The sequence below is a fragment of the Artibeus jamaicensis genome, unplaced genomic scaffold (genome assembly GCF_021234435.1).
Source record: "Artibeus jamaicensis isolate MK-2021 breed Jamaican fruit bat unplaced genomic scaffold, CSHL_Jam_final contig_519, whole genome shotgun sequence".
In the NCBI taxonomy this organism is placed as follows: Eukaryota; Metazoa; Chordata; class Mammalia; order Chiroptera; family Phyllostomidae; genus Artibeus; species Artibeus jamaicensis.
In genome coordinates, this window is record NW_026521871.1 from 23,891,544 (window position 1) to 23,902,452 (window position 10,909).

The window sequence follows — 10,909 nt, forward strand, 5'->3', positions numbered from 1 at the left end:
GAGCGGGGAAATGGCGGCGCCCTCTATGCCGCGGCCGATCCAACCGCCCACTCCCTCGCCTGTCCGCTGGCGCGCAATTAGGCAATCGCAGTCAACACGCAGCACCGCCTCCCCACTGTCTCCTCTGCAGTCGCTCACCCGCTGGGTTGCTCGGTCGCTCACTAGGTCCAATCCTGCGTTTGGAACCCGTGCGTCTGGATTCAAGCGTCTGGATTCCGCGCCCGGGTCCGACCCAGTCCTCCTGTGCAACCCCTCACCAGCCGCCGGTTTCGCCCCTTACCGGTCGGGCTGAAGAATTTGTTGTTAACGGACTTCCGAAAAGTTCAATTTTCCGTGTTCTGGTTGTGTTTTCTGGTGCTAATATTTAGTTGTCCCTAAACTTGGTTGTGTGAGAAGGCACGGCACATCCACCTATACCTCCATCTTGGCGGAAGTCTTATCGCCATGTTTTAGCCATGGAACTCTTCTAATGCGTATCGGTGCTTCTCAGAACGAGTGCTTCCCAGAACACAGATTGGGAAACATACTTCAAAAAGGACTCAAAAATGCCACCAGGCCCTAAAGGTTTCATGCAGCGGTCCCCAAAGCTGGTCACTCACAGCAGACTTACCCGTGAGGCTTGTTGAAAACACTAAGTCCCAGGCCATCCCCCAGACAGACCTCCTGAGTGGGAATGGTACCTGGGAATCTGTATGTTTCATAGGCATTCTAGGGACGTGCTGTGCAGTTCTGGGGAACTGTGCACTGGAGAAGGAATCTAAGAAAGAAGGAGTTAGAGTCTCCTGTATAATCAGCTTACACGACGTGTATTATATTCCTCTGGTCTCTGCCTTTCCTCCTGGCAATGTGGGCTCCGCCCCCTGCCCCCCCAGTCAGGAGCACAGTGCAGTGTTAATTCTCAGGCTTGGCAGTTCCTCCTAATAGGGTTCTGGAGATGCTCACTGAGCACCTCCCTGGACCAGGCTCTGGACCCCTGACCTAAGTGGTAGTGGGCCAGGCATGGATTAGGAATACTGCCTGGAGGAGAAGACACCTGCCCCGAGACCCCAAGGATCAGTAGGTCATCTGGGATTGGGGGCATTTCTGGGCAGGAGGGCAGCTGAGCAAGACACAAAGGCAGGTAACAATAGAGGTGCTGGAGCCCCCAGTGCTGTGGGAGGCACGCTGCCCTGCTGCTCCAAGGCTCCCATCTTCTCACACTTCACGTCTCTGCAGAGGCCTCCAGAATCCTTGTCACCTGGCTCTTTGCCTGGCCTGCACCTCCTCCTGCTCCCCATCTTGTCTGACCTGCGAAGCCCAGCTGGGAACACAGCTTCCGAATGAAACCAGTCCCCGCTGCCTTCACTGAGATGGACTCTGGCTCCTTCTGCCATAGATCACAGCTCACTCTTCCTGGGTTTGTTTCTCTAGGGGCTCCCAGCCTCCTCTGCTGGGCCCCTTTCTCTTTTCAAACCCTAAATCCTACTCCTCTTGTTCTCATCTAAAGTAACTGTTAAAAAGTTTACATTGCATGAAAGGTGGGCTTTTCAGTTTACCAAAATTTATCAGAGGCTTTAAAAATGTCCACATCCCTTGCTTGATATAGTTCTCTCCCAGGAATCTGGCTGTGGAAAGAATTAGAAATCGGGACAAAGATTTATGCAGAAAGATGTTTATCACAGCAGTTTTTATAATGGCAGAAAATAAAAGCAACCTCAGTGTTGAAATATATGGGGATGTGTAAGTAAATCATACTGTGTACACTGTGTACGTGGGATAAAGCAGGTATACAAAAGGTTTTCGTGTTATACAGAAATGCTTATGAGGTAAGTGGAAAAGCACCAAGATACAATTCTGTATATATAATCTCAAGTATATTTTTAAAATGTAAATATTTTTAAAATAATTTTTTAAAAATTTCATTTATTTATCTTTAGAGGGGAAGGGAAAGAGAGAGAGAAAGAAATATCAATGTATGGTTGCCTCTCATGGGTCCCCTGCTGGGAACTGGCCTGCAACCCAGGCTCGTCCCTGACCAGGAATCGAACCGTGAGCATTGGGTTCACAGGCCCACGCTCAATCCACTGAGCTACGCCAGCCAGGGTAAAATGTAAATATTTTAAAATAAGACCAAATATTCATGGTTTGTGGAAAGCAGAATGACTGTTATTGTTGTTTCTTATTTTAACATGTATTTTCTATATGTTCTATAACTGACACAGATCTTATGTTTGTAATCAGAAAAAAATACTAGAGCAATTTAAAAAAGGAAGGTGAACTGTGTTCATGGATTGGAAGAATTAGCATCATCAAAATGTCCATACAACCCAAAACAATATATAGATTCAACACAATCTATATTAAAATACCAGTGACATATTTTACAGAGATAGAAAAAACATTTCAAAAATTTATGTGGAACTATAAATGATCCTGCATAGCCACAGCAATTTTGGGAGAAGAACAAAGTAGGAGGGATCACAATACCTGATATCAAATTATATTACAGGGCCACTATAATCAAAACAGTCTGGTACTGGCATAAGAACAGACACATAGATCAATGGAACAGAACAGAGAGCCCAGAGATAAACCCAAGTCTCTACAGTCAATTAATATTGGACAAAGTTGGCAGAAGCATAAAATGGAGTGAAAATAGCCTCTTCAACAAATGGTGTTGGGTAATCTGCACAGCTACATACAAAAAATGAAATGACCACCAACTTACACCATACACAAAAATAAACTCAAGATGGATAAAAGATTTAAATATAAGTCGCGATACCATAAAAGTCCTAGAATCTCGGATATTCCATGCAGCAGTGTTTTCACTGGTATGTCCCCTAGAGCAACAAGGGACATAAAGGAAAGAATAAACAAGTGGGACTTCATCAAAATAAAAAGCTTCTGCACAGCTAAAGAAAACATAAGCAAAATGAAAAGGGAACCAACTGTATGGGAAAACATTTTCCAATTATATCTTGGACAAGGGTTTGATCTCCAAAATATATAAAGAACTCACACAAGTCCACTCCAGGAAGACAAACAATCCGATTAAAAAATAGGAGGGCCTGGCTGGTGTGCAGGGAAGGGTGGGTGGCCAACATCGGTTGTCGGCGGTGAAAAAAAAAATGGGCAAAGGACCTGAACAGACACTTCTCCACGGAGGACGTACAGAGGAACCAGAGACATCTGAAAGGATGCTCAGCATCACTAGCCATCAGAGAAATGCAAATTAAAACCACAATGAGATACCACTTCACACCTGTCAGAATGGCCATCATAAATAAAGCAAACAATAAGTGCTGGTGAGGTTGTGGGAAAAAAGGAACCCTAGTTCATTACTGGTGGGAATGCAGACTGGTGCAACCATTGTAGAAAACAGTATGGAATTTCCTCAAAATATTAAAAATGGAACTGCCCTTTGACCCAGTGATTCCATTGCTGGGACGATACCCTAAGAATCCTAAAACACTAATTCAAAAGAACCTATGCACCCCAATGTTCATAGCAGCACAATGTCAATGTCAATAGGCAGATAGTAGAAGCAACCCAAGTGCCCATCAGTAAATGAATGAATAAAAAAACTGTGGTACATTTTCACAAGGAATTCTACACAGCAGAAGGAAAGAAGGAGCTCCTACCTTTCGAAAAAGCATGAATGGAACTGGAGAGCATTGTGCTGAGTGAAGTAAGCCAGGCAGTGAAAGACAAATACCATATGATCTCACCTATAAGTAGAACCTAATCAACAAAATAAACAAGCAAGCAAAATACAACCAGAGATACTGAAATAAAGAATAAATTGACAGTAAGCAGAGGAGAGAGGGGAGAAGGATAACAGGGGAAGGAAGGGAAAGGGTCCTCAAGGAGCATGTATAAAGGACCCATAGACAAAGCCAAAGGGGGGAAAGACTGGGGGTGGGGTGGGGGAAAGTGGTGGTGGGATAATAGAGACAACTGTACTTGAAAAACAACAAAAAAATTGTAAAGGCAAAATAAAAATAAAGATAAAAAAGGAAGGTGCAGTTTTTCTCAGCAGAAGCTTAGCTTTTGATGAAATGGCTTGCATGTTACTAGTGATATATTTCTAATGGACCACATGGTGTGTTGAGTATTTTATTGTGTGTTGTTCTACCCTGGGATTACAGATTCCAGGCTGAGCTCAGCATTTTCTGGCTGCCAGAGCCCTGCTTTGCCCATTGCTCCTGTGATTTGTAGTCCTCCTTGGCCTCACCAGTGTCATGTGGGTTGCTTGCTGCATTTGGGGTGACTTGGATGTGACACTGGAATGGATGATGCCTTGGTCCTTTAACAGCCCTACCAGGTCTTTTCTTTTGTGAAGGCAGTCCCTGCCTTTGGCCAATGGGGCTGAGCCCAACTCAATGACCCTCAGTGGACCCCCTTTCTATACAGCCCCAGCAGGTACCTCATCTGGTTCCATTTCACACTGGCTTGTCTGGTGAATTTGGCTACTTCTGTGCAGATGCCAATACCTGGCTTCATCTTTGGTGTCCTCCTGTGCAGACCCAAAAGTCCCGCACTCCTGTGTGTGTCTGTGTGGCCCACGTGGCCATGTGCACACTCTGCGCTAGGCAGGGAGTTCACATAGCATTCGGTCCCTCAATTTCCGCAACTTCCACAGGAGGTTTTGTCTATCATCCCCACTCTACAGCTGAGGAAGCAGGCTTATCCACTGCATTCTGGAGTCCCGGCAGATCTGAAATTCAAACCCAGAGCTCACCGACCACAAGGTGGGTGCTCTTTAATGTCACAGAGTTAGGGCAACTGGACACTCAGAGAAAAAGGTTCCGGTGGCACTTGCCTCACATTCCATCTAAATCTCTGCTTCATCTGCTTTTCAAAGCCTGTGGCTACTCAGAGATCACACTGCCTGAAAGTGCCAGTGGACATCCTGTTTATGCCGCTGTGTCACTGCTCAGATGAATCAAATTGTCCGCCTTCATTCAACACCTCAGACTTACAGACTTGGGACTTGCATGGTCGGAGCCACTCGATCTGAAGATGCTGTGGCCACGAGGGGCATGGATTTGAAAGGGAGATGGGAGTACTTCTTTGAGGCCCGGGGACAGGACTGCCCAGAGCTGGAGTCCGAGGCGCCTGTTGCAGAAAGACCTGCCTTTGGCTTGAACAGGGAAGGTATGTGCATTTATTCCCTGCAGGCAAGGGCACAGAGCGGACCCCATCCCTTACTATCATTGTTAATGAGTCAAGCAGTATCTAGTATTGAAGCTGACCTGTGGAAATTGTCCCCACAACTATCTGACCTTTGAGAACAGGGGTTGTTTGCCCCAGGCCTCAGGAGACCCTGGAATTAAACGCACATCATGTAACCTCCCCCCGTAGGAAGACAATGTAAAAACCACCCAGCTATTTGAAAGGACAGACTCTGGTCTTAGGCTATATTAGTGGTTGAATAAGAAAGAAATTAAGAGTAAGACCTCACTAGTGCAGAAGAGTTCAAATCCACATGTATGTGGGAGCAATGGGACAGCCCAAAGTAGTGAAAAGGGTGAGTCATTGAATTTTTAAATGCAGTTTTACTGATTTTTAAAAGTCCAGGGGGTACCTCATGAGTGTCTGATGGATGTGTTGATGAATGAATTGGTGGGTGAGTAGGCGGATGGATGGATGGATGGATGGATGGATGGATGGATGGATGGATGGATGGTAGCTAACACGCACCATACTTACTCTGTTCCAATTACTGTTCTAAGTACTTTACACTTATGAGTTAATTTGATTCCAAAATAATCCTGTTTAATAAGTACTGCTATATCCTCATTTTAAAGTCGAGGTCACACAGCTGTTGAATGACGGTCAGGACTGGCATCTTAGGTGCCTGGCTCCAGAATCCTAGCCCTGAACCATGGAGGGTTCCCGAATACATGCGTTAATAGATGTGTGACTCTCAGTATTATGTGGCTTCAGTGTTTCAAAGGGACGTTCCTGTAATTCCATCTGCTGAGTAAATGAGTCCATTGCCCACCACTTCATAGATGGGAAACCGAGGCCCAAAGAAGGAAAGACCTTGGCTCCGGTCCCTCTGCAGCTCGTGCCCAGCTGAGGCGGGAATTCAGACGTCTAGGAGACACTTCGGTTTCTTGTTTTCCACTCCACAGCTGGTTGAGTTGCTCCTCTTAAAACTTATCTCTCCAGTCCATGTCCAGACTCCTTTGAAGGGTACACAGTAGAGGAGCCTAAACTGAACGTTTACATCAGGTTTTCTCCCAGCAGGTGGTATCCCTGAAGCTCCTCCCACCTGAGGTTTCCTGGTGACTGAGATGCCAGCTCTGTAGCAGCCCAACCTTTGCTGTTTACTAAAGATAGAATCCACCTCCCAAAGGACTAGGGATCCTGCTGGTTGCTTCTTCCATGGACGTGATTTTTCCTTTCCAAGTGGAGGAAGGCCCTGTCAGTTCTGATGCATGCACAGTTCCTGCCAGCAGGAGGCAGCAGAGCGCAGTTATAAATGCCCCACCTGGAGGCTGGCTGGCTGTCAGTTTTGAATCCTATCTACTCTGCCTAAATGAGTGACCTCAGGCAAGTCACTTGTCTCTCTGTGCCTCTGTTTCTCCCTCTGCAAAATGAACACAACAATAGTGCCTACTATATAAAGTTGTCCTCAGGCTCCAATGAGATTATACACTGAAGGTACCTAATACTCAATAGTGCTTCTCGCCCTGGCTGGTGTAGCTCAGTGGACTGAGCACTGGCCTGCAAACCAAAGGGTCACTGGTTTGATTCCCAGTCAGGGCACATGCCCGGGTTGCAGGCCAGGTCCCCAGTAGGGGGCGTGGGAGAGGCAACCACACACTGGTGTTTCTCCCCCTCGCTTTCCCCTTCCCTTCCCTTCCCCTCTCTCTTAAAAATAAATAAAATCTTAAGAAAAAAAGAACAATCAATAGTGCTCATAGTAAGCATCCAATAAATATTAGGTATTCTTTTATCAGCACAATCACCATTCGGTTAGAACAAACACCACAGGATCCTCCCCATTGATTGGTTGTTCTAGAGCTTCGTTTCACTGAAAACAGATGAAAAGGTCTCAGCTGGGGTCTGAGACCTTTTGGTTATACTTTATAATGAACTTTTATGGTGAGGTCTGACTTATACAAGTAGAGGTGTTAGAGCTGAGACAGACTGTGCGAGGGGCAGAAACGTGCCTGAGGCCCGCAGCTCGTCAGTCCCCGGGCTCTGAGGAGGGCACCTCTGTCGGAAGGTGGGGTTCTGGGTACGGCACAGCTGCTTTGGACCCCTCGGCCACAGACTGGTGGTGTAACACTGAAAATAAAAACCGTCTTGTATTACAGTGCTGGGCACTTCACCAGTATAAAACAAAAGATTTATTGACTGAATTATTACTTATAACCGTATGTCCCTGAAGTGGCTTCAGGTTCACGCTTTTTAAGTCATGAACATGGAGACATTGAGTGCCCAATACATTCCAAGAAAAACATTTATGAAAATTCCAAGTGGAGTATGTTCTCTTTTCCGGCCCTGACCCTTCCTATAACTTAGCTGGGATCTACCCTTGTTTTTCCAGCTGCACCTGAACTGAAGTTCCTCTGCGGGGCAGACGTCCTAAAGACCTTCCAGACCCCCAACCTCTGGAAAGACGAGCACATCCAGGAAATCGTGGAGAAGTTCGGCTTGGTGTGTGTGGGGCGGGCTGGCCATGACCCCAAGGCATACATCTCAGGCTCGCCCATCCTGCGGAGGTACCAGCACAACATTCACCTGGTCCGGGAGCCAGTGCAGAACGAAATCAGCGCCACCTACGTCAGGAGCGCCTTGGGCCAAGGGCGGAGCGTGAAGTACCTGCTCCCGGATGCTGTCATTGCCTACATCAAGGACCACAACCTCTATTCCAGGGACAGTCCCTCAAAAGGCAATGGCACCCGAAACAATGGAGGAGAGACAAACTAGGGAGGGCCAGCCACTGCCCCACTGAGCTCCTCCGGAGGAGAAAGCCATCAAGGTCATCGTGTTCCTTTTATTTATTTATTTTTTGCCTTTCCATTTTTTGTTTGTTTTATTTCAACAGTGATTGCACTTCTGAAGAATCTTCTGTCCCAGGAAGAGGTACCTCTTTAGGGAGGAGCGAGTGTCTGCATCACAAGGATGGACATGTACCGAAGAAGTTAAAATGGTGTGGCAGATCAGTAGGCAAAGGTTCTCAGAACCCTTGGGCGAGAGCCTTCTCGTTTCGGAAATGCTAACTGGCAAGTGGGCCTGGAAGGCAATTCTGCGCTTGGCAGTATCCCCTGGGGGTTGGATCAGAATTGCCCACAAAGCATTTTTTAACTAGAGCCAGGTGCAGCATGCTGGTCTTGATTGGAGAGATTTGACAGGATGCTAATTACTGAACAGTGGGCTTTGTCAACACCATGTGTCAAACAAAGTAATACTGAAGGCTTAAAAATTTGGAAGCAGCACTTTGCTAATTTGCATCGAATCTTCCATTAAGAACCGTGATCTGCCTGCTTTCTGGCCATTGATAAAATTTAAACTAAAATCTTTCTAAGTAGTGGTCCTCAAACAATATTTCTGATACAGCAAATATTTGTAACACAACTATTCTATAAGTGCCAGGACTCTTGATTTCCAGGTTTCTAAAAAATTGAGGTGAGACAGATGCCTCGACTGTGTTAGGGGGTCTTTCTGAATGTTTAATTGTCGCCTGTTTGAGTATTGACAAAGTATAAACATAAATTGACATCAAAAAGTACTAATGAAAAGTTTCTCTTTTTTCTTCCTTTGTTATATTATTAATGCCTAGTATACCAGCTATTTCTCTTCTTTTCAGCTACTCTGTGAAATTTGCCACTGTTCTGTTCCAGTCAAACTGGCATGAATTAAACAGTTTGCGTTCCCATGTCCTAGCAGAGGAGGAAGCGGTTGCTTCTCAACGCCGTGCAGACAGTTCCCCGGGCTGCAGCTCTGGGTGCAGGCCCTGGAAGATGGGAACGGAGCCTGGTGCAGGTTCAGGGTTTGTCCTTCACTCCTGATTAGAAAGAGGTTTTGATTGACCTAATTCGGTTTGAGTTTACTCTTTACACTTGCTGACCAGATGCCTAAATGCATTCAGATTGCTTCTCCATCCCTTCCCCCAGCTCATCCTTGCTAGATGTAGTCATGCAGAAAAACAAAGGGTCAGTGGAAAGGATCCTAACATCTCCCCAGACATACCCCAGCGTTTGCAGCGCAGTGGGACCCTCCTGTGGGGGTTCCCCAGACCTCCACCCCTGCAACGTCTAAAGGTGCTGGCCATCCCTCTTCCCCTGTGAACAACCTCTGCCCTCAAGAGGTCCCTGAGGACCCTGGTAATACAAGGGAGTAGGAATCCAGCAGCCTTGTCTAAAAGCCGCCACAGCAAACTCTGATTTTCATAGCTTTCTTCCCCACTGTGAGCCCCAGCTTCCCCAACCTCTTAAACGGGGGTGTGAGTGGTTGGGGTTGGTTGTTAGACCTTCTCTAAGTCCTTCTCTGGCTCTGATTTTCTAAGTCTCTGAGTGCCTCTGACTTCAGCCTGTCTGCCTTTCTTTGGGTCCAGTATAACTCGAGCCAAACTGGAAGCTCTCCAAAGGCAGGGGGTCTTTTGTTTGCTGATACATCCTAAGTGCCAAGAAGTTGGCTACTCCAAGTGTGGTCCCCGGCCACAGTGTTTACATTCCCCTGGGAGCTGGTTACTCTTGCTGACTCTCAGGCTTCACCCCAGACCAACTGCCTCGGAATCTGCATTTTAATAAGATTCCCAGGCCATTCGATGCACTGGCCTAGAACAGTGCCTGTTAGAATAAGTATTGGTTTATTTTTAATAAGCTGAATGGGTCATTGAAATTGCATCACACTTACTCTGGTGAGTATCTTCCTCCTCGCTCTCCGAGCAGTGCAGCCCCACTCTTCTGTGCGGAGCACAGCAGGCAGAGGAGGGGAAAGGTGCGAACAGCTGTGATGTCCAGAGGAAGGGACAGAGAGGGAGACTGTGGGTTTGAGGCAGGTTTCTCGACGGGGCCCGATCACTCTGCTGTGCAGGCTGCCCTGTGCATTGTAGGATGCTTAGCAGCATCCCTGGCCCTTATCTGTTAGATGCCGGTAGTAACATTCCCCCATTCCCTGCTGTAACAACAAAAATGCCCCCAAACATGGCCACATGGGCCCTGGGGTGCAAACTAATCATCCTAATTGAGACCCAGGTTTAAGAACAAGGCTGTGGGGGGCATGTATATGAGAAGGGGTTCTGTTTCCCAACAGGGAAAATCAGGAAGCAGCAGCTTTAGAATAGTCTCCTCTTCTTTAAAAAAATAAAACTAGTTTATGAGCATCCCTACCACTCATGAAGTCATGTTTATTCCGGGGGACACAGTGCCCTTGACAGCAGCCATTAGAAGTTCCATCTTTGACTCAGAGGCACCCTCAGCTCCAGTCTCCCTTTACTTCCCAGTGCCATGGTGGCTGTCCCTCCCCTGTTTTTACAGGCAGGGACTCTCAGCATGCCTGCACCCTCGGACCTGTCATCCAGGGCCTGGAAAGTGGAGACTGTCGATGACTGGAAGCTCGTAGTTTTGTGATTTTTATTATGATTCGAAATTCAGGGTTCGTTTATTTAAATCCCATTTCTTGAGGACCTCTCTCACGTGCTGGGCACTAGACTAAACACTAAGGGTACAATAACGAACAAAAGGGACACGGCGTCTCCCCTCCAAAAGCTCACAGTCCACCTGGAGATGGGCAGGAATCAAACACTCAGACTAAAAACGTGATTACAAACTGTGTTGAGGCTCTGACAGCGAGAGGCAGCGGATTGATTCACTGGTGAGCTTCCGCACTAGCCTTTCCCTTGTCCAGGCCCTTTCCAACAGCCTTGGCCGGAGCGCTAATGATATGGGTGTCTGCCTTCATATTC

General features: G+C 46.9%; 1 protein-coding gene across 6 annotated transcripts in view; it reads left to right on the forward strand.

Annotated features, from left to right (window-relative positions):
* The window catches only part of NMNAT3 (nicotinamide nucleotide adenylyltransferase 3), a 98,325-nt gene extending 89,571 nt beyond the window's left edge, over window positions 1-8,754 (forward strand). For 4 of the 6 annotated variants that reach the window (XM_037139402.2, XM_037139406.2, XM_037139403.2 and 1 more), the window contains one exon: window positions 7,547-8,754. In XM_037139402.2, coding sequence (XP_036995297.2) covers window positions 7,547-7,929 — 383 coding nt within the window. In that variant the 3' untranslated portion in view covers window positions 7,930-8,754. Of the gene's footprint in view, window positions 1-1,215; window positions 1,791-7,546 lie in introns of those variants that run through there. The other 2 variants (XM_053669588.1, XM_053669587.1) reach the window with 2 other exon arrangements.
* Window positions 8,755-10,909: the final 2,155 nt, after the last annotated feature.